The sequence below is a fragment of the Leopardus geoffroyi genome, chromosome D2 (genome assembly GCF_018350155.1).
Source record: "Leopardus geoffroyi isolate Oge1 chromosome D2, O.geoffroyi_Oge1_pat1.0, whole genome shotgun sequence".
Taxonomy (NCBI): Eukaryota; Metazoa; Chordata; class Mammalia; order Carnivora; family Felidae; genus Leopardus; species Leopardus geoffroyi.
The window spans coordinates 31,674,359-31,700,301 of record NC_059334.1 but is presented as its reverse complement, the minus strand read 5'-3'; the positions used below and the strand labels follow the sequence as shown (position 1 = coordinate 31,700,301).

At 49.8% G+C, this 25,943-nt stretch overlaps 1 protein-coding gene and 1 long non-coding RNA gene across 6 annotated transcripts in view; one reads left to right on the top strand and one right to left on the bottom strand.

Annotated features, from left to right (window-relative positions):
* Window positions 1-25,943, top strand: part of LRRC20 (leucine rich repeat containing 20) — an 84,810-nt gene that overhangs the window by 18,872 nt on the left and 39,995 nt on the right. For 4 of the 5 annotated variants that reach the window (XM_045439497.1, XM_045439499.1, XM_045439496.1 and 1 more), the window contains exon 3: window positions 19,406-19,555. The exons of the other annotated variant lie outside the window; for it this stretch is intronic. In XM_045439497.1, coding sequence (XP_045295453.1) covers window positions 19,406-19,555 — 150 coding nt within the window. The remainder of the gene's footprint in view (window positions 1-19,405; window positions 19,556-25,943) is intronic. 5 annotated transcript variants of the gene reach the window in all.
* Window positions 22,356-24,762, bottom strand: LOC123577362. Its single transcript, XR_006701820.1, has 3 exons — window positions 24,214-24,762; window positions 22,698-23,398; window positions 22,356-22,557 (listed from the first exon to the last, which is right to left on the bottom strand). It is a non-coding gene; the product is annotated as an uncharacterized LOC123577362 (long non-coding RNA).

Genomic DNA, 25,943 nt, shown 5'->3' with positions numbered 1-25,943 from the left:
GTTTTTACATCTTGGAAAAGCTCCAAAGATTACAGATTAGCATATAGGCAGGGATTACGAGTTTTAAAGGAATGCAGGGAGTAGAGGCACTGATCACTATCTCAAGGTCAGGGTGGTTTTTCTTTTTAGGCTACTCATTTACAAAGCAGGTGTACAGTGCACGCGTGGTGGGCAATGAATCAAGCTTTTCAACAAAGTTTATATACAGTCGTGTTGACCGAGAAAGAAAGCTAAAGTGGCTTCCCTTGTACATCAGACCTTTAGACCGTTTTTCCCTCATCACTAGCTATGCAGGGGTTAGGTTCTCAAGACAGCCTACGAATGAAAATCACCTAGAGTCAAAATGATCCACGAATAACGATGAGCCCACACTTACTTAATGCCCACGGTGTGCTAGACTGTCTCTGATATATGTCTTGTCCAGTCCTCCCTGTGAGCCTGTGATCTGTTCACCACTCAGCCTTGTGAGGTGGCTGCCGTTATTCCCGATATTCAGAGAGAGAAACTGGCACAGGAGGGCTAAGCAGCAGCTCCACGGGAGGGGATTTGAACCCAAGCTCTCCAACTGCCGAGTTCACGTTCTTACCCCTGTGTTAACCAACAGCATGGGATAGACTGTTTTGACGGCTGGGAATCCGGGGAAGTCACCGGCTGTGGACAGCAGACCCATGTTGTACGGAAACATGTGCCTTCAGATGCGAGAGTCACGCTCGGCATCTGCGGTCAGTACGTTAAATAGGACCTGAGTGCCTCTGCTGTACTTGATCTGGTAGTTTCTGAGCAGGGAGTCACACGGTCCAGGTAAGGTTCGGGAGGGTCACCGCTGGGTCCAAGACAGATGTGTGAGCAGCAGGAGGGAACCCGGGGAATGGCACCTTCCGTGTGCCGGGCCTGTGCTGGTGTGGCTTTGTCCTGAGTGGGACCGGGGGGCAGGAGACCTGCACGGAAGGCTGTGGAAGGGGGTGTGCAGCTGATTGGTTGTGGGAGCGTGCAGTTTGAGGCCTGGTCATGCCTTAACAGAAATAGGGAGGTCTAGGCTGTTTGGAGGTGGATAAAGGGTTTCTGATGAGTTTGGGGGTCCCCCACCCCTGAACAGGTGCACAGCAAGGGGACTGGAAATATTAGCACGACCATCTAGAAATGGAGATTTCTGTGGAGCCTGGGAGCAACCCTGTCTGTCTCAGCCCCCACCCTAATTCTGGGGTCCCTCGCAGCCCTCAGAGCATTCTTCACCTCTCCCTCCAGCGTAGAGCCACCGACACCTGACTGCCCTAGTGTCACTGGCGCTTGAAGTAGGCTTTTTTTTTGAAGGTGAAGAGAAATATCAAAATCACTTGGATAATGTGCGACTTCAAAAAATACCTGTTGGCAGAAGACTTAAAAAGTTCTGCCTCGGGGCGCCTGGGTGGCTCAGTCGGTTGAGCGTCCGACTTCAGCTCAGATCACGATCTCGAGGTCCATGAGTTCGAGCCCCGCGTTGGGCTCTGGGCTGATGGCTTAGAGCCTGGAGCCTGCTTCCGATTCTGTGTCTCCCTCTCTCTCTGCCCTTCCCCCGTTCATGATCTCTCTGTCTCAAAAATAAATAAATGTTAAAAAAAAAAAAAAAAAGTTCTGCCTCAGAGAGATAACCAAATAGAACCTTCTGTGGCATCAAGAGCTTGTGTCGCTCAAGTAGGAAAGCGTTAGCGCCCTGGTAGTTCAGCGAGACTGAGGAGTTTACGGAAATCAAATGTTTCCAGAAACGCGGCCGTGGCTCTGGCTGATGAGGCAGCCAGGGACACAGCATACCCTGGAGGGGCCTGGCCCTGGAGCTCCGACAAACCCCGGGCTGCAAATGTGGTGACTGGCTGAAACGAGTGATCTCTGCCTTCCTTTACAGGTTAGGAAATTGTGGTTTGTTCCGAGAGACCAGTGTGGCAGAAGGTCATTATCTTTGGAGGTGAGGTTGAATTCAATAGCCTTTTCACCGGCATCCGCCTCATCCTGGTTGGATGTGTTTTGCTAAGACACACGTTTTTGTCGTGCGCCAATTTGTCCCCAGGATTCCTTATTCTGTCGGGTCGGTTTCGGCACACCTTTACTCACTGTGTGCTGTGCCTGTCTATGTAACGCGCTGCAGAGGAGGGAAGGTGAGGGAGGAGGAGGGAGCTAACGACTGAGCTCTGGCAGGTGTCCCATCAGACCGTGCCCTTGCCTGTGTTTCTGCCAGGCTGTCCTTTGCCCAGATCTTTGCATCATGCCCTGCTCCTTCTTCTTCTCGTCTCCGCTGAGCGTCGCCTCCTCTGAGAAGCCCTCCCTGACCACCCTAGGAAGTGGTCTTTGTCTCAATTACCTGGTCTGCCGTTACACCATTTTCTTTTCCTGAGAGCAGTATTCCTGCTTGACATGGTCGCAGGTATCTGTCTGTATTTACTGCTCCTCTCCCTACACGAGAGTGTAAGCTCGGGGCAGTCAGGGACTCTGTCTTGCTCACCACCATATCCTCAGACAGTGTGAGCGTGTACCAGATACTGAGGAGGTATTTGTCAAATGAATGACTGCATCTGATCTCCTCAACGGCTCTGGCCAGGCGGTGTTTTCACGTCACTCATAGAAGGGGAAAGTGAGGCTCTGTGAGCAGCACTGGTTTGCCTGGAGTTTCACAGCCAGCAAGTCTTGTCCTGGAGTGTGCACTTGAGTCTGTTGGCCTCCCAGGCCCTCTGTAATATGCCACCCCGCCTCTGTGGGACCCGATCCCTGCCCTCAGGGAGCTCTCCACCTCGCCAGAAAGGGTGAGACAAACGGGTTACTAACTCTCACGTAAGACACAGACACGCAGAGCAGGCATCTGGACGGAGGGGCAGACATGTGACGGACAGGGGCCGGGGTGGGCTCGAGGCCAGAAGCTGAAGCTCACTTGAAGACATGAGCAGAGGTTTCGTGGAAAGGCAGCCTGCAAACAAAGCCTTGTAATAGGGTATTAGTGAGAGAGGTTTTTGAGGCTAAGGGAATAGGGCCAGGAAAAACACAGAGGTGGGAAAGTAAAGAGAGTTTGTAGGGAACAGTGAGCAGTCTGGCTTGGCTAGAGGGTGGGAACTTCGAAGAGTTGTATGAGGAGCTTCTGGAAAGGGAGGTCGGACCCAGATCCTTCGGTGGGAACGCCAGGTGGCAGAGGGTGGGTTCCACTTGTGGGGCATGGGGGTCCTGAAGGTTCTTGACTGGGAAGAGGTATTTGGGTGATGGGGATGGAAGCCTGGGGCAGGGCGCAGAGCCAGGGAAAGGGGCTCCTTAGCAAAGGAACAGCTGTGGTCATCGTCAAGGTGGATTCCAGGGGTTCAAGGCTGATTTCAGGTAACAGTAAGACCTTATTAGTTGGACTCATTACATATTGGCCGCAGAGGGCATGGTTCTTGCTGGGAACTCAAATATTAGGACAGATACTAGCTCACCATTTACTGCATTCCCCAAAAGGGCCTCGGACCCCCATTTTACAAAGGGAGAATCCCAAGGCAAAGCTTTCTCGGTGGTGAAGGTAAGTTCAGAAGTGTTTGCGCAGCTCAGTGCCAGGCCCGAGGGGTTGTCAACATACCTCTCCTGTCAAGTTCACCTCACATGGGTCCCAGATGCAAGTCTGCAGGTGTTTACCAGTTGGGAGAGGATGATCCAGGACAAGCACTAAGGCAGGTGTCCTGAAGTTAGAGGTGAGGCATCCTTCCTGGGGGAGGTAGGGCTGGCCAGCCCAAGGATTTGTGGGGGCAGAGGAGAAAGGGAAGGGTGTTCCGGACTGTGGGAATGGCACGAATGAAGCCCAGGTAGTGAGCGAGCTCCACGACTGGCAGGTGGGTGAGGCAGGGTGTGCAGGCTGGAGGACAGGCACTGGTGTTTGACGGAGTCAGATGCTGAGCACAGATGCTGTTTCGAGGTGTTTGCTGCCCTTCCCTGAGTCCATTCACCCAGCCTGTGACTTCAAGAAGCCCAGTTACCGCTCAGAGAACTCATTCCTTACAGGGTGGATTCCTCATCGTCTCAAACCCTGAGCGATTGTTTGGGGAGGAAAGGTGAAAACTCAAGTTAGTCAGTAACCATGCAGCTCTGTTGTCGTGCGGTCCTGTTGTGCCCTGGGCCCTGCCTTTGTGGATAAGTGCAGTCTCCCCACTGTCCACCACAGCCCCCTCACCACCTGCCCTGCTCAGAAGTGGGCTCCGGGCGAGCCGAGTTGTCTGGAGTCTCACCACCCCCAGAGATGTCCACCTGTACGTGTGTGCTCCTGCCCCGTGGCCAGCGCCTCAGCCGTGGCAGGGGTACCACTATGTCGGATCCAAGGCTTCTGTGTCCGGCAAGTCAGACCAGGGAAATGTCTTCTGGGACGTGCACTGGCCCCTACTGTGGATGAGGCACTGGGCTGGGCGCTGCGGGTGTTGGGGACGATGGGAGGGCGCTAAGGACACTATTTTTGCCAGCAAGAAACAAGCGTGCACCTCCCTTCGACCGTGTTGCAGGTGACCTTCACAGTTCTTGCCATGTCGGAGGGCCAGCTGTCCTCTTCCGTAGGTGGAATAACGTGGTCGACTCTGAAGTTGGGCTGCCCTGATTGGAAACCTCGCTCTGCCACTTGTGTGACCTTGGGCGAGTTACTTGATCTCTGTGATCAAGTTAAGTCTGATCTCAGTTAAGTTTCAGTGTTCTCGTCTCTAAAAGGTCCTCACTTTGTAGAGTTGTAAGGATGAAAATTATGTTATCCCGGTACATGTTGGAATGGAGGCCAGCATATACTCAGTGCTATAAAAGTATTAGTCATGATTATGTTACTTAACGTTTTTCTTTAAAGGAAATTAGCTTAATACAATTTAAAAAGACCTTTATATCATTACTACAAATGGAAAATCAATATAATTTTTCATAAATAGTTGATAACCATAAAAATAAATATGAAAACAAAATGCCATTACGAAATCTTAGGTATATGTGTTGGCTCAAATCTGCTCCTTCGTTGAAAAGGGGTTAAAGCAGGGGTGCCTGGGTGGCTCAGTCGGTTGGATCCGCGTCTGACTCGATTTCGGCTCAGGTCGCGATCTCACAGTTCATGAGATCAAGCCCCACGTCGGGTTCTACGCTGACAGTGTGGAGCCTGCTTGGGATTCTCTCCCTCTCTCTCTGCCCCTCTCCCCCCCCAAATTTTAAATAAGTTTTAAATAAAGTTAAAAAATAAATAAATAAAAACAAATAAAACGGAAAAGGGGGAAAGCAAAGATGAAAGGGGTGATGACCAGCTCTGGACTGAGAGTTTGAAATAGGAATTTTCACCACCTGGCTCATTGTCATTTGTATTGTGATTACCATCCAAGTCCTGGTTCTCAAAGAAACAATATCAGCATCGCCAAGAAGTTCGTTAGAAATGCAGATTCCTAGGGCCCACCCCAGACCCACAGATTCAGGACAAGACCTCCAGGTGATTCATGGGTACACTGTTTTCAGAAGTCTGGTCTGTAGTCACCAACTTTGTGTGTTCCACACATGGAGAGAAACGAGCCAAGTTCATTCTTTGTATTTTACACATGAGGAGCTTAAGTTTCAAGTGACCTGCCCGAGGTGACTTGATAAGTTAAGGGCAGCGGCATATCAGAATCCAGGTCTCCAGACTCGCTCTGCAGGGCAACATCCTCAGAAGAAGTCAGGCTCCACCCCATCTTTACTTACTGTGTGACCTTGAACAAATTCTTAACCTCTCTGAGCCTTAGTTTCCTTATCTGCAAAAGGAAACTGATGACAACGCCCTCCCTCAGAGGTGGTTCTCGGGATTGTCCAGAGAGGGTGCTCAGTCGGTGTTGGCCACTGCTATCTTCGCAGAAGACTTCAGGGCCTGTCCAGCCTTCTCCAGGGCCTGGCTCAGCGTATGGCCTCTGCTTGGGCCAGGTATGGTTGCTTCAGAGGTGTTGGTGACCACACCGTAGGCATCATTGTGACTGCTGTTTCTATTCCCTTTTGTCTCAACATGTTGGCAGTGAGTTATCTATTAAATTAAAACACAATTTAATATCTCAGACGGTTACTGTGTGTCATTTGGTTGTATTCTGCGTGGGATTTATTTGCTTCTGAATTTAATTAAATATAGGTCTTTGTTGATTGGCTCGCTTGCCAGGAAGACGAGGGGTTGTTTTGGCAAGTCCCAGGCCCTGCAGCACCGTGCACGGTTGTCTCCTTGTTGTGAGGCTGTTCCAGCAGGGGACGGCCGGGCCCCCCTCCTGCGGCCAGGCACGGGGCTGAAGCCCATGCTTGTAATGGATTCCCACGTAGAAGCGGTGTCTGCATGCCCGCGGCAGCGCCTCCTGTCCCTTGAGCGAGGCCACCTGCCGCCCTCCGCGCTGAGCCCCTCGAGGACATTTTATTTCCTGCTCAGAACAACCCTATGAGTTAGTTGGGTTGTCTTGTTCTCATTTTTTCTTAACTGAGGAATAATTCGTATTCGTCAAGCCCTCCATTTTATTTTATTTGTTTAAAAAAAAAAATTTTTTTTTTCAACGTTTATTTATTTTTGGGACAGAGAGAGACAGAGCGTGAACGGGGGAGGGGCAGAGAGAGAGGGAGACACAGAATCGGAAACAGGCTCCAGGCTCTGAGCCATCAGCCCACAGCCCGACGCGGGGCTCGAACTCACGGACCGCGAGATCGTGACCTGGCTGAAGTCGGACGCTTAACCGACTGCGCCACCCAGGCGCCCCAAGCCCTCCATTTTAAAGTGCAACATTCTGTGGTTTTGATCAGATTCACCATCACCACCGTCAATTTCAGAACGTTGTCATCACCCCCGAAAGAAACCCTGTACCCGTTAAGCGGTCATTCCCTGTTTTTCCCCTCTCCCCACCAGCCCCTGATGGTCTACTTCCTGTCTCGATGGATTCGCATATTCTCGACATTTTACAGCAATGGAATGATACAGTATGTGGCCTTTTGTGACTGGTTTCTTTTACGCAGCCTGCCGTTTTCAAGGTTCATCTGTGTCCTATCAGTACTTTGTGCCTTTTTAGGGCCAAGTGATGTTGCGTTGTATGGAGATAGCACATCTTGTCCATCCTTTGCTCCATTGATAGACGTTTGAGCTATTTCTGCTTTCCGGCTACTGCGAATAATGCTGCTGTGAATGTGCACATACAGGTTTTTGCATGATTCTTGTTCTCATTTTATTGAAGGGGAAACTGAGGCAGGGGTTAAGTGACTTGCCTGAGATCTCATGGCAGAAAAGACCCAGTAGAAGAAAGCCTCGTTTTGGATCCTGAGGAAGAGTGAGCTCTCAGGCCTCTCCTGTGGCCACCTCTTCCTTTTTAGGTCTCTGGCTTTCCTGGGGCTAGATCGTGGTCTGATGGTTGGTGTGATGGCTTCCGGCGGGGAGGGGGGTCGGAGGGGGGGGGCGCGGGGAACCAGAGGTTCAGCCTAGTTCTCCGAGGCAGACACCCTGCGCTCGTGTTATTTCCCACTGGGGAAAGGCTGGGGCTTCTGCAGTCGTCGGTGAGGAAGTACCTCTGAGATCCGGGTTCCCGTGTGTGCAGCGTCTTGCAGCCCTCGTCCCCTGGTCCCCCTCAGGACCATCTCCACTGACCCAGCGTTCTTAGTACTTGAGGGAAGACGTTCCCATGGGTAGCTGGATGCTAAGGATGTCACTCTCTTTAAATTGAGGATATTAGTAAGAAGTAATGAGTGCTTGCTATAAAAATATCACACAACGCGGAGATCTATAAAGTAGGAAATAAAAGAAGCAACTCCCCCAAACCCATAGCCACGTTCAAATTAAATGGTTTGCCCACATCCCAGAAGATGCCATGCCCGCTTCCCCCTTATCCTGAAGTGCCTTTCTGCTCTTCTCTGGCTACCAGCCAGGGCCCAGCATAAATCCTGTTGTGCTGGAACTTTCTGGACTTCTGTGGTCCTCTGTGATCTCCTCCTCCTGTGACCTTTTCTCTCCAGGGGGCATGACAGAGGGAAAGACTAGAGATCAGGAGTTGAACAGCAGCAGAATCCCTGCACCTGAGAGTAGTCTGTGGAGAAGGGGGTTTGTGAAGAGAGAGTAGTGCCAGGCCTCCTTTCTCAAACCTTCCAGAGCTGGTTAGCTCGGTAAACACCATGCACAGGTAACTGTTAAAATCCCGGCAGATTGTGTGCAGTGGGGCGCCGGTGCCTGTCCTTGATGACTGGTGTGTCTTGCTGGCCCTTGGTGTCCCGCATCCCCCAGCTCTGGAGACCAAGTGGCATTTCAGGGACTGGCAGCCGAGTCACAGAGGCCCGGCCGTCTGTGGTTTTGCTTCTTGTTCCAGTATGCCGGCCCCCACCCCTGGCTCCTGAGCATACGTGGAGGTGCTGAGAGTTTGGTCTTCTGGAAGGGGTGCAGGCACCGGCCTACTTTTTCATTTTCATGTTGCAGAAAAATCTTTTTTTCTCCATCAGCCTCTTGGACGAGAGCCCCATGCCGCACCGGGCCTCTGTTCTGATGCCCTCACACGATCCCACGTCTTGTGCTGTTGAACTGAACTCTCTCAGGGCAGGGGAGCTGGACAGCCTGGCTTTGAGCTGTGGTTCTTCTCTTTATGCATTGTGCGTCAGTTTCCATGATGACAAAATGGGGACGAGCATAAGAATACCTATCTCGCGGGTTTTTAAATTAGACAGAGTATGTCAGGTGCTTAGAAAAGTCTCAGGCTTAGGTGCACGGGTACATATGGTACATGGGAAGTACCATATAAGACAAGCTGTGATTAATAGGGCTCTTTGTTTCCAGGACTGTCTTCTGACCATGGTAGGGAGAGTAAGCATAGTATCGTAGTATAGTGTATAGTAATGTGTCGTGGAAAGACCGTGAGCTTTGGGGTTGGGTTACTCTGGATTCTAATTCCGGCTCTGTACTCGTGGGCATGGGTAACCAACTTCAGCAAGCCTCAGTTCTCCCCACTGCAGTGCACATTCTAGCATGTTCTAAGGCAGACAGTTCAGAAACATTTGATTGCAGCTTGCAGCCTGTCCTTTTTGACAGGAGCATTGGCCCAAGAGCCACTGTTTAGTAAAATCGTGGAGCCACAGAATGTCAGCCCGGCTGAAATGCCCCAAATCTCATAGTTCCAACTCTCCTTTTACAGAGAGGAGACAGGGCCCTTGGAGAAGCTGTTTCTCTCAGACTCCGTGGCTGAAAGCAGAGGGGCTGGGGCGAGAACGGGGGCCTCCTGAGTCTAGCCCATGGCTTCTTCCTCACCAAGGGTTGCCTGTGCCTCTTTCAGAGCTGGAAACATGAACAAGGCCAGAGAGAAGAATGAAGACAGTGGCTGTGTTTTGAAATAGCCTGGTCTAGGGGAAGCAGGAGGCACACAGGGCAAACCTCAGCTCCCTACACAAGCCCCGGACCGGCCAGCTCTCACTAACCGTGAGTGACTGTCACTATTGCTACCACACTGTCCTTAGTCAGGGCCAGTAACCGCTGCTGGTGGGAGGCCTAGGCCCTCTGTGCCAGCAGTTCTCGGACAGGAGCGGGCATCGGAGTTGGAGGGCTTGTTCAACCACAGGTGGCTGGGACCTGCTCCTAGAGCTTCTGATTCTATAGGTCTAGGCTGGGATCTGAGAATGTGCCTTTCTAACAAGTTCTGGGGTGATGCTGTTTCCATAGGTCCAGGGATCCCACTCTGAGAACCACTGTGTTGACCTGGCCCTTGCTACTGAGAGTGGTCCTTGGACATGCCTGGTAGAAATGCAGAATCCCAGGCCCCATCCCAGACCTGCAGCAACAGCAGCCTTGCCTTAGCAGGTGCCCAGTAGTCTGTGTGCACGTCGTGGTTTGAGAGGCAGTGGTATAGTATGGAGTTCCCCACTGTGGCTGCAGAGCGGATTCACCAGGAGAGCTTTGGAACCCGCGGATTCCCAAGCCCCAGCTCATACGAATTAGGTCAGAGTCTCTGGGAGCGAGACTCGCACATCAAGAGTCTATAAAGCTCCCCAGGTGACTCCTGTATCGCCACGTCTGAAAACCACCAGCTAGATCCACAGTGGCAGCCACGAGGGGTCTCAGGGATGATGGGTTCCAAAGGTGGCATTGGATGCAAACCAAAGGCATGAGAGCGAGCCAGAGCAGCCTGCCTGCGGTCCCACGGCCGATAGTGACACATCCAGGCTCTGGATGTCAGATAATTCTTCTACTAGCTCTTTCAATTCTAAGTCCCCTTAGCACAGTTCATGTAGCTGCAGTGTACCAGCGTCCACAGGAATCCCCCAGACCTTGGAAGATCGGTGTGCTCATTGGAAATACAGCCTCCGGTTGTATTTCAGAGCAGCCTTCTGTCCTGAGAGTTCTCTGTTCTAGGCAGGCAGTGTGCGCGGTGGTCAGGGTCACGCACTGAAAGCCGGCTCTGCCACTTACTAGCCAAGACCTGTGGCTCTGCGCCCCAGACTCTTCCCCTAAAAACAGGGATGGTAATGATAGTGGCCACCATGGAGCTGATTTGGAGATTAAGGGTTAATGTGACAATGCTGAGGTCAATGATTTGCACACAGGAAGCACTTTATAAATGTTAATTATTATCTCAGTAACTGGGTGACCTTGGGTAAATCACATGACCTTGACCAATCCAGGCTTTTAACTTCTCTGTGACTCGGTTTCCTCCTCTGTTAAATAGAGGTAAGCAGAGAACTGACCTTACAGGGTGATTATGAGGAGTAGATGAAATTGTGAATCTAAAGCCGTAAGCTCAGTTTCCCACACACACGGTTGGCATCAATGAATAGTGGCTCCGGTCGTGTGTTACAGACTAAGACGCTGCGCAGGAGTAAGTAAGTTCTGGTTGGGGCAGGCTCTGAGTTGGGCCAGTCCTGACTCTCTAGAGGGAGCATCTAAGGCCATAGGGATTGAAGGCTTCTGGGATATTTTTGCCTGGAGAAAAGCTTATAATGCCCTTTATCCTCCTTGATGTAAAGGATTGTCATGCCAAGGCAGATCGACTATGTGTGATCCAAGAGGACAGAGTAGCAGCTATCATGTAGTTCATGAGAGAACTTTCTGATAGTTAAAACTATTCTGTAGAAGGGAGAGTGAGCTCTCCATCACCAGAGGTATTCAAGGAGAACTTTAAGTCCTCTGATGGAAACATTAAGAGAATTTCAAGTCTGAGATTAGAAGCTACATTAGTGTTTCCCAGGTTTGCTTATTGATGAGAATCATCTGGGAGCATTTATTAAAAACACAGATTCCCTGGGGCACCTGGGTGGTTCAGTCGGTTGAGTGTCCAACTTTGGCTCAGGTCATGAACTCGCAGTTCGTGAGTTTAAGCCCCACATCGGGCTCTGTGCTGATAGCTCAGAGCCTGGAGCCTGCTTCAGATTCTGTGTCTCCCTCTGTTCCTCCCCGGCTTGCACTCTGTCTCTCTGTCTCTCAAAAATAAATAAAGATTTAAAAATACACACACACACACACACACACACACACACACACACACACACACACATTCCCTGCTGGTCATCCCAGACGAATTAAGCAGGCTAGTCCAGGACTAGCCCCTCCACATGATTCCTACTGGGAAGTTTGGAAAACATGGGCTAAATGACCTCCAGTCTCCTTCCAACTCTGAGATTCTTTGCAAAAGATTATGGGGAAACAGCAGGTGTGGATATGTTCCAGGCCCTTGGCACCCTTCAGATGTGGTGGTCATATGCTTCTGTGACTTTGGCTGGTTGTCCAGAGGAGGCTGCACAGGCCCATGTTACTTGAATTGGAGACTGGAAAGGGGGTGTGAGGTTGGAATGGTGTGTGGGTAGCCCAGGTGGGAGGAAGGAGGTTGTGGGACTGGACATTTCTGGGCTGATGTACTTGGGGAAGACAGCTGCTATGAGGACCCTTGGAAGTAACTTGAATGACCTTGTGGCTTTATGTTTCTTCCGCATGCATCGTGAACACACTCTCACCACTATGGGGAGTGGGGGTGCATTGCACAATTGATTCTCGGTGCCTGAGCCCCGAAAGTTCCATCTCATATCCAGTACAGTTCCATCTCCAATCCAGTAAAATCCAGTACAGAATTTCTTTCTTTTATGGAGCTTTCTTGTTTCTCTTACCGATGAGGAGCTGGCTGCCCTCAGTTTATACTTGAATTTGCCAAGTTTTTTTTTTCCAATAAAAGGTATTTTTATAATAAATAAGTTTTCTGTTTTAAAAGTAAATTATCACTATATATACTTGAAAAATATTTCTATTTAAATATAAGTAGTAATAAATTGCTCAAATCCTTTGTCATTGCTGTTGAACATTCTGGTTATTTTCCTTTTGATCTTATTTCCCAGGCATATGTACCTTTTTTTTTTTTTTTACCTAGTTTTACACGTATTACAGTGCACATATAATTTTTTTTATTCTGATTTTTAAAATGGTATAACTTGAGGGGCACCTAGGTGGCTCAGTCGGTTAAGTGTCTGACTTCGGCTCAGGTCATGATCTCATGATTTGTGAGATCAAGCCTACATCTGGCTCTGTGCTGACAGTGCAGAGCCTTTTTGGGATTCTCTCTCTCTCTCCATCCCTCCCCCACTCATGCTGTCTCTCTAAATAAATAAATAAATAAATAAATAAATAGCTGTTTTTTTATATGCCGTAACTTGAACCATTAAACAAGAAAAACGATGAATGAGCATAGGTTGATAATACTATTTAAGAAGCTTGGGGCGCCTGGGTGGCTCAGTCGGTTAGGCGTCTGACTTCGGCTCAGGTTATGATCTCGCGGTTTGTGAGTTTGAGCCCTGCGTTGGGCTCTGTGCTGACAGCTCAGAGCCTGGAACCTGCTTCCGATTCTGTGCCTCCTTCTCTCTGCCCCCCCCCCCACTTGTGCTCTGTCTCTATCAAAAATAAATAAATGTAAAAAAAAATTTTTTTTTAAAAAAAGAAGCTCTAGCAACATTTGGGAGGTAGGGGTTGGAATGCAAGAACTCCAAATAGAAAAATAGCAAGAGACGTGAGCAAGCCTTGCCACAAGGGAAATAGAAATGGTTAATTAACCATGAATGATAATCAGTCTCATTATTGAAAGAGTTGATTAAAGCAAGGGATGTCATGTCCCCTGTTCATATTAGCAAAGATTTTTTTTTTAATGATCCATTTACTTATTGGGCAGAATGTGTATTAATTGGCATAAATACTCTGGAAAGCAGTTTGGCAATACATTTCAAAAGCCATAGGTTTATCCGTTTACTAATTATATTCCCCTCGCCCCCCTCACCCCTTGTTAACATCTTATATTCTTTTCTCATCTCTCTCTCTGGTGGTCTTAATTTTTTAAATTGAATTACATTGAGAATTTTAAATAATATAACTTTTTTTTAAAACATAAATAATTTATAGATAGATCATTATCTTTTTAATAAAGATAAATTTATTTAAATAAAGATAAATTTTTTGGAGAGAGAGAAATGGCGTGAGCGGGGAAGGACAGAGACAGAGAGAGACACAGGATCCAAAGCAGGCTCCAGGCTCTGAGCTGTCAGCACAGAGCCCAACGAGGGGCTCGAACCCACGAACCATGAGATTATGCATGGCCTGAGTTGAAGTCAGATGCTTAACCGCTCAACCGGCTGAGCTGGCTGAGCCACCCAGGCTCCTCTAAAGTTTTTTTTTATTTATTTACATAATCTCTACATCCAGCGTGGTGGGGCTTGAACTCATGACCTTAAGATCAAGAGTCATGTTCTCTTTCGACTGAGCCACCCAGACGCCCCTAAAGCTAAATCTTTATTCTACTTATAGATCCTTTTCACAGTCTGTCTTATTTTTTTAAGTATCCGGGTGTTCTGTATGTTTTATACAGTTAGATTTGTTGATCTTTGTGACTTTTTTATGGCTCCTAGGTTTAGAAAATCATCTCCACTTCAGACGTTGTATAAATATTAAGTTCTGTTTACTTCTGATTTTTTTGTTGTTTGATTTCAAAAAATATTTCAAGTGTAATTCTCTGTAGAGTTTACTTTGATTCTTAGGTTAATCGAGAGTCTCTATTTTGTTTTCCCAGAACTATTTTTTTTATAAGTTTTTTTTTTTTTTTTACTTTTTAAATTTTTAAATAAATTATTTTTGAGAGAGAGAGACAGAGTCTGAGTGGGGGAGGAGGCAGAGTGAGAGAGGGAGACACAGAATCCGAAGCAGGCTCCAAGCTCTGAGCTGTCAGCACAGAGCTGGACGCAGGGCTCGAACTCATGAACCGTGGGATCATGACCTGAACTGAAGCCGGACGCTTAACCGACTGAGCCACCCAGGTGCCCCTTCCCAGAACTATTAATTGGTTATTCTGATATCAGTTATTAATCCTCCCATTCCCCAATTTATTTGTGAGGCCTTCTTTAGCACTTATTAAATCATGACATATTATTTATGGATTATATTTTCTGGACTATTTTCTTTCTATAATCTATTTTTCTTTGTGCTTTATAATTTTATTTAAATTCAAGTTAGTTAACATATAGTGTAATAGTGGTTTCAGGAGTAGAATTTAGTGATTCATCACTTACATAGAGCACCCAGTGCTCATCCCAACAAGTATCCTCATCAGTGCCCATCACCCTAAATTTAGCCCATGCCCCCAGCCACCTCCCCTCCAGCAACCCTCAGTTTGTCCTCTGTATTTAAGAGTCTCTTATGGTTTGCCTCCCTGTTTTTATCTTATTTTTCCTTCCTTTCCCCTCTGTTCATCTGTCGTGTTTCTTAAATTCCACATATGAGTGAAATCATATGGTATTTTGTCTTTCTCTGACTAACTTCTTTCACTTAGCATAATACATTCTAGTTCCATCCACATTGTTGCAAATGGCAAGATTTCATTAAAAAAATTTTTTTAAATGTTTATTAAATCTGTGGAGGGACAGAGAGAGAGGGAGACACAGAATCCGAAACAGGCTTCAGGCTCTGAGCTGTCAACACAGAGCCTGATGTGGGGTCCAAATCCACGAACCACAAGGTCATGACCTGAGCTGAAGTTGAATGCTTAACTGACTGAGCCACCCAGGCACCCCTCATTCTTTTTCTTTTTTACTGTTTATTTTTTGAGAGAGAGAGAGAGAGAGAGAGAAGCAGAAGGAGAAGGGGACAGAGGATCCAAAACCGGCTCTGTGCTGACAGCAGTAGGCCCGATGTGGGACTCAAACTCATGAACTGTGAGATCATGACCTGAGCCGAAGTTGGACTCTCAACAAACTGAGCCACCCAGACACCCCAAGATTTCATTCTTTTTCATCAAATTTTCCATTGTGTGTGTGTGTATACACACACATATATATGTATACACATGTATATATGTATATGTATATGTGTATATACACACACACATACATACATACATACCACCTTTTCTTTATTCATCATTCGATGGATATTTGGGCTCTTTTCATATTTAGCTATCGTCGATAGCACTCCTATAAACATTGGGGTATATGTGTCTCTTCGAATCAGCATTTTTGTATCCTTTGGTTAAATACCTAGCAGTGCAATTGCTGGGTCTAGGGTAGTCTACTTTTAACCTTTTGAGGAACCTCCATACGGTTTCCCAGAGTGGCTGCACCAGTTTGCATTCCCACCCGCAGTGCAAAAGAGATCCTCTTTCTCTGCCTCCTTGCCAACATCTGTTGTTGCCTGAGTTGTTCATGTTAGCCATTCTGACAGGTGTGAGGTGGTATCTCATTGTGGTTTTGATTTGTATTTGCCTGGTGATGAGTGATGTTGAGCATCTTTTCATGCGTCTGCTAGCCATCTGGATATCTTCTTTGGAAAAGTGTCTATTCGTGTCTTCTGCCCATTTCTTCACTGGGTTGTTTGTTTTTGGGGTATTGAGTTTGATAAGTTCTTTATAGATTTTGGATATTAACCCTTTATCTGATATGTTATTTGCAAGTATCATCTTCCCATTTTGGGTGCCTTTTAGTTTTGTTGATTGTTTCCTTTGCTTTTTATCTTGATGAAGTTCCAATCATTAATTTTTGCTTTTGTTTCCCTTGCCTCTGGAGACAAGTGTAAGAAGTTTCTGCAATCGAGGTCACAGAAGTTGTTGCCTGTTTTCTCCTCTAGGACTTTGATGGCTTCCTGTCTTATGTTTAGGTCTTTTGTCCATTTTGAGTTTATTTTTGTGTATGGTGTAGGGAGGTTGTTGTCCTCTGTTTAATTATTGTAGCCTTATAATACTGGTCACGCTCTATCTTCTTCTTTTTTAGGGAGAACTTGCTTGCTTATTCCCCTAGATGAAATTTAAACCATTTCAAAAAATGGTTTTGGATTAAAAAAAATTTTTTTGATGTTTATTTATTCTTGAGAGAGAGAGAGAAAGAACATGAGTGAAGGAGGGGCAGAGAGAGAGAGGGAGACACAGAATCCGAAGCAGGCTCTAGGCTCCGAGCTGTCAACACAGAGCCCAATGCGGGTCTCGAACTCACAAGCCATGAGACCATGACCTGAGCTGATGTCAGATGCTTAACCAGCTGAGCCACCCAGGCACCCCAAAAAGTGGTTTTGGATTTTAAAGTTAAAAAAACTTTATGACTTTTGAGCAGGAATTACATGAAACCATCTATAAACTGATTTCTGGAAAAAAAAATCTCATTTCAGTTGTTGGTCGTTAACGAGCATGTTCTGTATCTTCACATACAAATCTATTTTTAAAGATACCTTTGTGAACTTTTATACTTTTATTAATATTGTCAGATACATTTTCCATTCTGATTATCTCTATATATTCTATATTATTATTGCTATTTGAAATAGGATCCTTAAAAATTATATTTTATTGCTGGCATATGGGAATATTACTGAATCTTGTGCTTTTATTTTGATGAGCCATTTTGCTGAGACTTTTTTTCATTTGCATAGTTTGTCAGATGCCTACTTTGGTTTTTGGAGGTTATGCGGCCATTTCACGTGCACTTGATAATCGTTCTGTTTCCAGTGTTTGTTTTCTGTTTCTTTGGCCAGAACTTCCAAGACCATATTCAGGGATACTGGTGTGGGAAGGCGTCCTTACTTTGCTCTTCGTTTTAAAGGGAAAGCCTCTGACATTTTCCTTGATGTTGCTTCTAGCTTGAATGAGATCTGTCGCTTTTACCCAAAGGGGCTGTTGGATTTACAGGCACAACAAAGACTCCTTTCTAGCCCTTTGCGCATCTGGCACGAAGCACTAGGGTACTCCTTGTTTGGAAGTGTTTGCCCTTTCTAGAATCCCCAGCTTGCCCTAAACTTTGAGCCTACAGAGCCAGTCCATTTCCAGACCTTGGTCTCCCTGGACGGAAAGCCTGACTTGTGGGGATTCATTCCTCCCTGCCAGGACCTCTGACGTAAAGGCCGGCACCTGACACTGGATGGCGGCAGGGCTAGAGGCACCTGGCACAGCCCTGGACCAGCGGAAGCAGTAAAGGCACTTCTTACCAGGATGCCCTGCAGAGGACTCCTGCAGATCCTCAACCATCTGGACTTCTGCCCTTACCCCACCTATCCCCTTTCTTTTCTCAGACCAGCTCAGTGAGGTCACCAGTACCCCTGCCTTGCCCTCTGAGCCTGCTGGGCACTGCTGGCCCTGTGCTCTGGAGGCCTTCCTGGTCCAGTGGGAAAGCAGACACAAAGAGAGAGGTTAACACAATCAGGATGAAGAGGTCCCATTCGTGCTCTGTGAGACTCAGAGGCTGGAGCAACTAACTGCTTAGAGCAGTCAGAGAAGGCTTCTTAGAGGAGGTGACATTTGAGCTGCTCTTAGAGCGAGAGTAGAGAGTCTGTGAGGCAGATGAGGGAGAAGGGCTTCGATTATGATTATTTTGGTAGACTTCGCATTATTGTTGCCGTTCAGAATGGGCTCTTTAAAAACTATATTTTATTGCTGGCATGTAAGAATATTAATTGAATTTTGCATATTTATTTTGGAGCAATCTTCAGAGCCTTAGGGGCCCGGGGGTGTCTGGCCTCTTTGGGGACAAGACAAGAGTTTGCAGAGACATGGGACAGTGCTGTCTGAGTTGGGTGGTGCTCCTGGGGTTCAGAGGTGGGAGGGCGATCCCCAGTCACGGGGGTGATCCGGGAAGATTTCTGAAGAGGTGGGATGGGGCTGGCCTTGAAGCCTAGAGAGGATTTGGCTAGAGGAAGGGGAGGGTGGACTGGAGGAGGTGCAGACAAGCAGCATCCTCACTGTGCACCTGCCTGCTACTATGTCACCACACTTAGTACTTTTTATACTTGATTTTCCTGACAGCTCTGCCAGGTAGATGACAAGACCCCTGTTCCACAGATGAGGAAACGGGGGCTCAGGGAATTTAAGTGACTTAGGTGAGCTGGAGAGCCTAATTTCTGAGCTTCCATGCTTTCGGTGCCTCCCTTTTTAAAATGTAGGTACCTAAAAAACTGCTTTATTGGGAAAGAACTCACACACCATACAATTCACCCATTTAAAGGGTACAATTCAGCGGCTTTTGTATATCCACAGAGTTGTGCAGCCGTCATTACAGTCCAGTTTTAGAACCCCCCCCAGCCCTAGGTTGCCACCCCCCAGGACCCCCAGCCCTGGGCAACCACTGCCCTCCATTCCGTGTCTATACACTAGTCTGTTCCCGATAGTTCATGTCAATGGCCTCATCAAGCGTGTGATCGTTTGTGACTGCTTCTTTCACTTAGTGTAACGTTTTCAAGGTTTACCCGCGCCGTAGCATATATTGGTACTTCGCGGCTTTTTATTGCCAAACTATATTCTTGTTTCTGGATGATACCACATTTTGCTTATCCATTCATCTGTTGATGGACATTTGGGTTGTGTGCACTTCGGGGCTATTGTGAATAATGCTGCCGCGAGTGTTCCCGTGCGACGTGTTTTGTGTGGACGTATGTTTTCATTTCTCTCCGGTGTAGACCTAGGAGCGGAATGGCTGGCTGGGTCGTGTGGTGACTACAGGTTTTACCATTTGGGAAACTGCCAGACTGTTGTCCACAGCGACTTCCCGGCTGCCTCTTGTGCATGCTTGCCTTCAGAGTGACAGGGCTGGGGAGAAGGTCAGACCACAAAGTCTGTGTGAATCGCCTGTTTTCAAAGAAGATTGTCGGAAAGTAGTGTGAAGACTGCAGCTTCACTGTGCAGTCTTTGGTGATTCCAGGAGGATTATACAGGAGCTCAAGGACGCTGCCACAAGTGCCAGTCGTGAGCTGCTCCTTCTGCTCATAGGCCATGCCACTAGACAAGGTGTTGAATAGACCCAAAGGTTCGGGGTGCCGGAGAGGGACAAGTGCGACCCGTGGTGATGAAGGCTCTCGGAAGAGGGAGGGCAGGGTTTCGAGGCTGGCACAGGGGAGACGAGTGAGAGGAAAGGACTTGGGGAGGAGAGGCAGGGTCGGGGCCTTGTGGTTCAGGGCAAGTCCCTGAGCAGCTGTGGCCAACTGTCCTCTGTCTTTGTTCTTTGGCTGCAGATCTGGCCGAGTGCAAGCTGGTTGCTTTCCCCATTGGCATCTACAAGGTCCTGCGGAATGTCACCGACCAGATCCAGCTCATCACGCTGGCCAACAACGAGCTCAAGTCCCTCACCAGCAAGTTTATGACCACGTTCTGTCAGCTCCGAGGTAGGCCCCAGTCCACCAGACAGGAAATCATTCCCCAGGGGAGGCTTCGAGGATGGACCTGTGTCCTGCCTGCAGCCTGGAAGTCTCTAAGTGTCACTCCTCCCTCTCGCTGGCTGTGAATCAGACTGACCGATGGTCAAGGGTGTGGGCCCAGCGGGGTGTTTAGGGTCCTGAGACCCACAAGTAGTTATTTCTCAGTAGACTTGAACGAGCCCCCATCCTCCTCCCCAGCCTAGCACTGCTTTCCCGGTTCAGGAGTGACAGATGCCGGGGATGTTGGTGTTTCCTCTGCTGGGCCCACGCAGGGCAGTGGACAAGGGTGCCTGGCAGGATGACGGGCAGGAGGCCAACAGGTGGGCATAGTAGATTCTCTTGAAACAGCTCCTCTGGGTGGGCCCGCAGGATGCAGTGGCCACTGCAGTGCACCCCCCCATCCTTCTGTGAGGGTCCGCTGCTGCTCAGTGAGCTGTGGGGTGGGAGAACCAGGGAGGGCACAGGAGGCATAGGAGAGGTGATTCCCACCTTCTGGAATTCTATCTGACAGGGGCATGAAAAAGGTCCAAGGGCCCGGTTAGAGAAATCCATATGTCAGATGCTGGTGGAGCGGGAGGGACATGAGCAAAAGCGTACCTCCCACGGCTGATTTCAGGCCTCCTAGAAGAGGTGGGGGCATCGGGCAGAGGCAAGAGGGAGGCGTGAACTGACAAACAGGTCCCAGGGACAGAAGGCAGCTTGTAGAATGCTCAGCAGCCAGCTATAGGCAGGACGTGGATAGGTCACTGGCTGGGTGGGAGGGGGGCGTTCTGGGGCAGGACTCGGTTCCCCGGAGGCACTGTGGGTGCTTTTCACCAGGCTGTCCCGTCCTTCATTTTCTGGGGGCCACTTCTCTGCACAGATGAGACGGGCCCTCACGGCCAGCAGGCCCGATCGGCTGCAGTGGTCAGCCCTGGCAGAAATTAGACTCATCTGAGGAACTTTTCTACAAACACAGTTGCCTTGGCTCTACCCCCAGCCCAGTTGAAACAGAATGTCCGAGTATGGGCCTGGGCCTTGTACGCATCTTTTAAAACCTACATCAGTCATTCTGAAGTGGCAGCAGCCAAGGTTGAGGCCATGGGTCAGGGGTTATACATGCCAGTGCCTGAGAGACGAGTGTGCGAGTACTAAATGTCGCGGTTTCAGTGGTGGGGACCGTGGGAGACGTACCCCTCTCCGCTCTGCCAGGTATGCCATGAGGATGTTGGGGTTTTGTCAGTAGAAGCTAGAAATACGGGTTTTGTGTGAATTTTTACCAGGTGTTCTATAACACGGAAGCCAATAAAACACCCTTGCACAGTAGATTTAGCCCATGGGCCATCAGTTGGAAGAATCTCCCATAATATATGAGATCTGTCTCTGCCATCTCATTTCATGAATAGAAAAGGAAGGCCAGGGAGACTCAGGCTTATCGGGGATCTCGGAGCAGCACCCCCACGTCGTCCACCTTGCAGGCCAGGGCTGCCTCTCCAGGCCTCCCGCATTAGCCCAAGGGTCCCCTGGAGATGTTTGCTTTGTGGAGGAGGGTGGAAAGATCGAAAATGGGTGGTAGGGTTGGCTGGGACCTCCAGGAAGGGCAATCAGGAAGGGTGCTTCCTTTGGGTAAGAGGAGAGTTCGTTTGTGCTTTCCTTCCTTGAACCTTCCCCGGAGCACCTGCCATATTCCAGACCTGTGTCTGGAGGCTGGGAGACAAAGACTGGCAGACCAACTCCCTCCTGGAAGGAGCCCAGGGTCACAGAACAGACTTGTCAACCACACCAAGTCCTATGATGCCGGCGTGGACAACATGCTGGGAACAATGGGAAGAAAACTTAATTCTTCCGGCGAGTGGTGTGGGCAGTGGGTGGGCCGGGAAGCAAGGGCTTTCAAAGGACTTGACACTGGGCATTGCCTTGTGAGATGAATAAATAAGCCCTCTCCAGGGGGCACAGCGACACATGCCAGAGAAATGCGCTAGAACCCATTGTGTTTGTGGCTTAGCTGCGGAAATATATTTATCATAAAATACCCTTCTGGTCAGAAGTCTGTGGAAAGATGCAGTTTGAACCCCCTCTGTGTGGCTAGCAGCTGCTGACTCCCCCACACCACCCTGGATTACAAAGGAAAAGCTGCGATGTGCCCAGTAATTGGGTTTCACAAAGGCGGTGGCGCTGGTGACCGGGGGCAGGGAGGGGCTGGAGCCGAGAGTGGCTCCTGGCTCCTGGCTCCTGAAGAGATGCTCCCAGCCCCAGCCTTTATTATATATAGTTTCTCTATTAAATAGAAAAGTCCCCTCCTTTTATGTGTGAAGAGGAAACTTGAATAGGTTCTGCTGAACTTCCCCCAGGCCTGCCGGCTTCCCCTTCCCTGTTCGTGGCTCTTGACTGAGAAGGCGGGCTGCCTTGGTGCCGGGGAGAAAGGCATCCGCTTCCTCCCTCCCTGCCACACTGTCTCCTGTGGGAGCCCCGGGGAGTGTCTTCTGCTGGGCTCGTGGCCTCCTTGGGTTTGCGTCCCCTTGACACCCTTCACCCATTTTATAGAAGGAAGAAGCCAAACCCGAGAAAGCCAGTGGCACAGATGGAATCCGTGCAAAGGGCAGGCGCGCCCTGTGGAGTGGCGGGTTTCATTGTCGGACTCTGGCTCTTCTGTCCCCTCTTCTCCTGCGTGCCTGTCTCCCCAATTCCTCCTCTCATTCAAGTCATTCTGCTCCCGGACTGTGCCCAGGGTCTTCCAGGCCCCGGGTGTGCGAGAGACACCTGTGGAAATCCACAAAGAGCCCCCGGATGAGAAGCACAGGCTGTTTACTCCGAGCTGGCTCCCACAGGGGAGTGAGCAGCTGGCGGGCGGCATCGAGGAGAGACTCAAAGGCAGCGGAGGGGCGGGAAAGCTTTGTAGAGGATAAAAGGCGAAGCTGGAGGCAGGCCAGCTTGCAGGGGGCATCCTAACGTGACTGGTTAGGGTGCCTTTTGGCTTTCCGGAGTTAGCCCTAAGTTGGAAATTGGAATAAAAATCAGAGACATTGTCAGTAGTCAAGTCCCGGCTGTTTGGGGCCAGTTGTTACGGGAGTGTTACAGGGCTTCCTGGACCGTCAGAAGAGATGGCAGTCTGACTCCCTGCAAGTTGGACCTGGAGCAGACTGGCCTCCTCGGCTGGTTACCGTGGCTAGTGGGTTGGCTCTCTGGGCAGGGTGCTGCAGGCTGTGGGCCACAGTTCTGTTTTTATGTTTGGTCTGGCCGTTGTCTGCGTGTATATTCAGTTGCTCACAGCCCGTCTTTCAACTCAGCTCAGCAGTTCCTCAGGAGCACCTGTCGTGGCCCGGCTGGGGGCATGAGCAGGTGAGCGGTGGCCCCGGGGGTCCAGACGCACTGGGCGCTGAGCCCTCGCGGCTCCACACGGAGGGCTTTACACGTGTCATCTCAGTTACCCCCTCCTGACACCCGCCATTTAGGATGGGGTGAGACAACAGAGACCTAGACGTGGTTCTTGGGGAGCTCCCAGGCTCTCGGGGCAGGGGGGCGTGTGAGTGGACAGCCACCTCAACGTGTGGGGGGTGACACAGCAGACATTTCCTTGAAGCCTGGCGTGCCAGGGGGCACAAGTCTATTCTGCTTTGGGTGGGTGGGTGGGTGGGTGGGTGTGTCGGTCTGCTAGGGTCGCCACAACAGAGCACTGCGGCATGGGGGGGGGGGGGGTGGCTTACATTTACTTCTCACAGTTCTGGGTGCTGCATGTCAGACACCAAGGTGTTGGAAGGTTTGGCTTCTTCTGAGGCCTGTCTCCTCAACTTGCCAGCGGCTGATTTCTCACTGTGTCCCCACGTGGCCTGCCTGTGGACACGTATTCCTGGGGTCTCTCTGTGTGTCCTGACTTCCTCTTGTAAGGACACCAAGCAGATTGGATTAGGGGCACCCTAACGGCCTCATTTGAACTTGGGCACCTCTTTAAAGACCTCACCTGCAAACACAGCCACACTGGGAGGTACCAGGAACTGGGACTTCCGCATAGGAATTTGGGAGGCGGGGGGAGACATCACTCAGCCCAAAATACTGGGGAGTCGGAAGCCTCCAGAGGAAACGGCTTGGAGGGGTCATTGGACAGAAGGAAAAGGGGGAGTTCCCAAGGCCTCCTTTAGGAAGATGGGAGGTGTGTTTGGGAAATGGACTAAAATAAAAACAGTACCACGTGGAACATTACAGAGCAGAGGATATGGCGTGTCATCGGCAACTGGTCTGAGCAAGTGAGTGGTCCTCAGAGAGTCCGTCAAGGAGGAGCCAGGGCAAGTGACCCCAAAGCAGGGGGAGACGGGGGCTGGTGGCGGGGGGGGGGGTGTCTCCCTCTGTTTCCTGCTTTGCCTCGGCCCACTGGCTTACTTTTCTTTTTGCTAATGGCACTGAGTGGATGAAGGAGGAGAGAAAAAGGCATCCAGAACTATTTGGGGAGAGCAGGGCAGACACTGAAGCCTTGTAGTGGTCAGTTAGGCGCTTTGATTTTAGTCTGGGATCAGGCAGATCTCCTCTGTTGGGCACACATCTGGTTCCCCCTGCATAGTCCACCACCGGGATAGCGGGGCCTGGGAGGGTCTTTCTCACCTGAGTCATTCACAGGGGGCAGCTCCCTGTTGCTGATGATCAAGAGTTCCTACCTGATACCAAGGTGGTGATTAGTTTGTGGCCTTTTACATCAGTTTTCGCCATCAGTCTTCAAGGATGTCTATCCCCTGGGGTTTCCTGGCCGAGCTCAGTGGGGCCAAGGCCAAGACTGTGTGCATGCTGTGGGCAGTGGGTCAGCCCTCCCTAGCAGAGAATGAAAAGAATCCCAAGTATTATGGGCTTTAGCATTCCTTAGGCTAGAATCCCAGAGATAGGATTACCAAGGCCAGTGTTTCCAGGCTGTTGGTCTATACTACGAGGTCATCAAGCCCTGATGTCACCCTGAGCCTGGGGCCCGCCAGGTGAGGAGACTTGTGGTCAGGCTGAACCAGGACCCATAAGATGAGAGGCTGGGCTGTTGGATGTTCAAAGCATAGATGCCCAGTTCTGGGGCGTGATGTTTTCTGTTTCCCTCTGGATCCACTCTCCATGCTGATCCTACCCTCACTCACCCTCTGGCTGTGGTCAGGTGGGGCCAGTGGGGAGCCCCCCAGGAGGTCAGGGGAAGAGAGAGAAGAAACTCAGTGAATTTATTCCCCTGGCACCGTGAGGTCCATCTCGGGCTGGCTGTGCCCCTCGTCCCAAGGTCACTTCTCTTGAGCCAGTGTTTACGTGACTGTCCTCCCAGGTTTCCTCTGGCTGGTGACAGCTCCCTGCTTCTAACCCGGGGTTCCTGCACAACCCCTTGAGATTTCCCTACTGCTTCCTATACCTTTGTAAACAGTTCATTGCAAATAAAGCCTCCTTGATTATCCTGAGTTGAGTGTTTCATCTGTTTCTGGTTGGGGCCCTGATGGATGCTCTTTGCCACTGACTAGCTCTGTCACCACAGGCAGGTTGTCTAACTGTCCTTTGCCTCAGTTTCCCCCGTGGTATCGTAGACTCATACTGGTAAAGCCTTCACCTCGTAGGGATCCCGTGAAGATTGAATGAGTTAGTGCATGCACAGCCCTGGGAGCCGCTGCGTCCCCAGCATTATCCAACACAGTCTTTGTACACGGCCGTGGGTGTTCAAAACTACACACGGAATGGGCGAATGAATGACTTCTCACCGCACGGTCGGTCAGCAGAAGAGTGACCCCCCACAGATGTCCACGTCCTAGTTCTTGCCACCTGTGATTATATTACCTCACACGGCAAAAGAGTCTTTGCAGATGTGAATAAGTTGAGATCCTTGACATGGATTAGGTGGGAGGTGGGTGGATGTCCTCGTAGGGTCTTCATGAGAAGGCAGGAGGGCTAGAAAAGGTGTGATGGTAGACATGGCCACTGGAGTGATGTGGCCACAAGCTTCTAGAAGCCGTTTCTGGCTTCGGTCAAGGCACGGACTCTCCCCCTAGACCCTGCAGACGGTACATACCTCCCCGGCTTGGTTTTAGTCCTCTGAGACCATCTTGGCCTTCTGACCTCCAGCGCCGTAAGATGATACACTCGTGTTGTTTAAAGCCACCAAGTTGGGGGTAATTTGTCACAGCAGCAGTAGGAAACTGATACATAGCTGGAAGAGTTGGGAGGGGGGCTTCTGCCTCAGTGTCCCCACTTTGCTTGCTTACTCTGCTCTCCCACTTGACCTCACTGTGGAGCCAGGGCTGGTGCTCCAGAGGGGAAACCTTCTCCAAAGAGCCACCATGCCCGCCTTCCTCGGCTGCCCCGCTTCCCTCGGTGCCTCCAGCTTTTGGTCCCTCCTGTGGCACGCAGGCTAAAGGCGGGCGGGGCTCAAAAC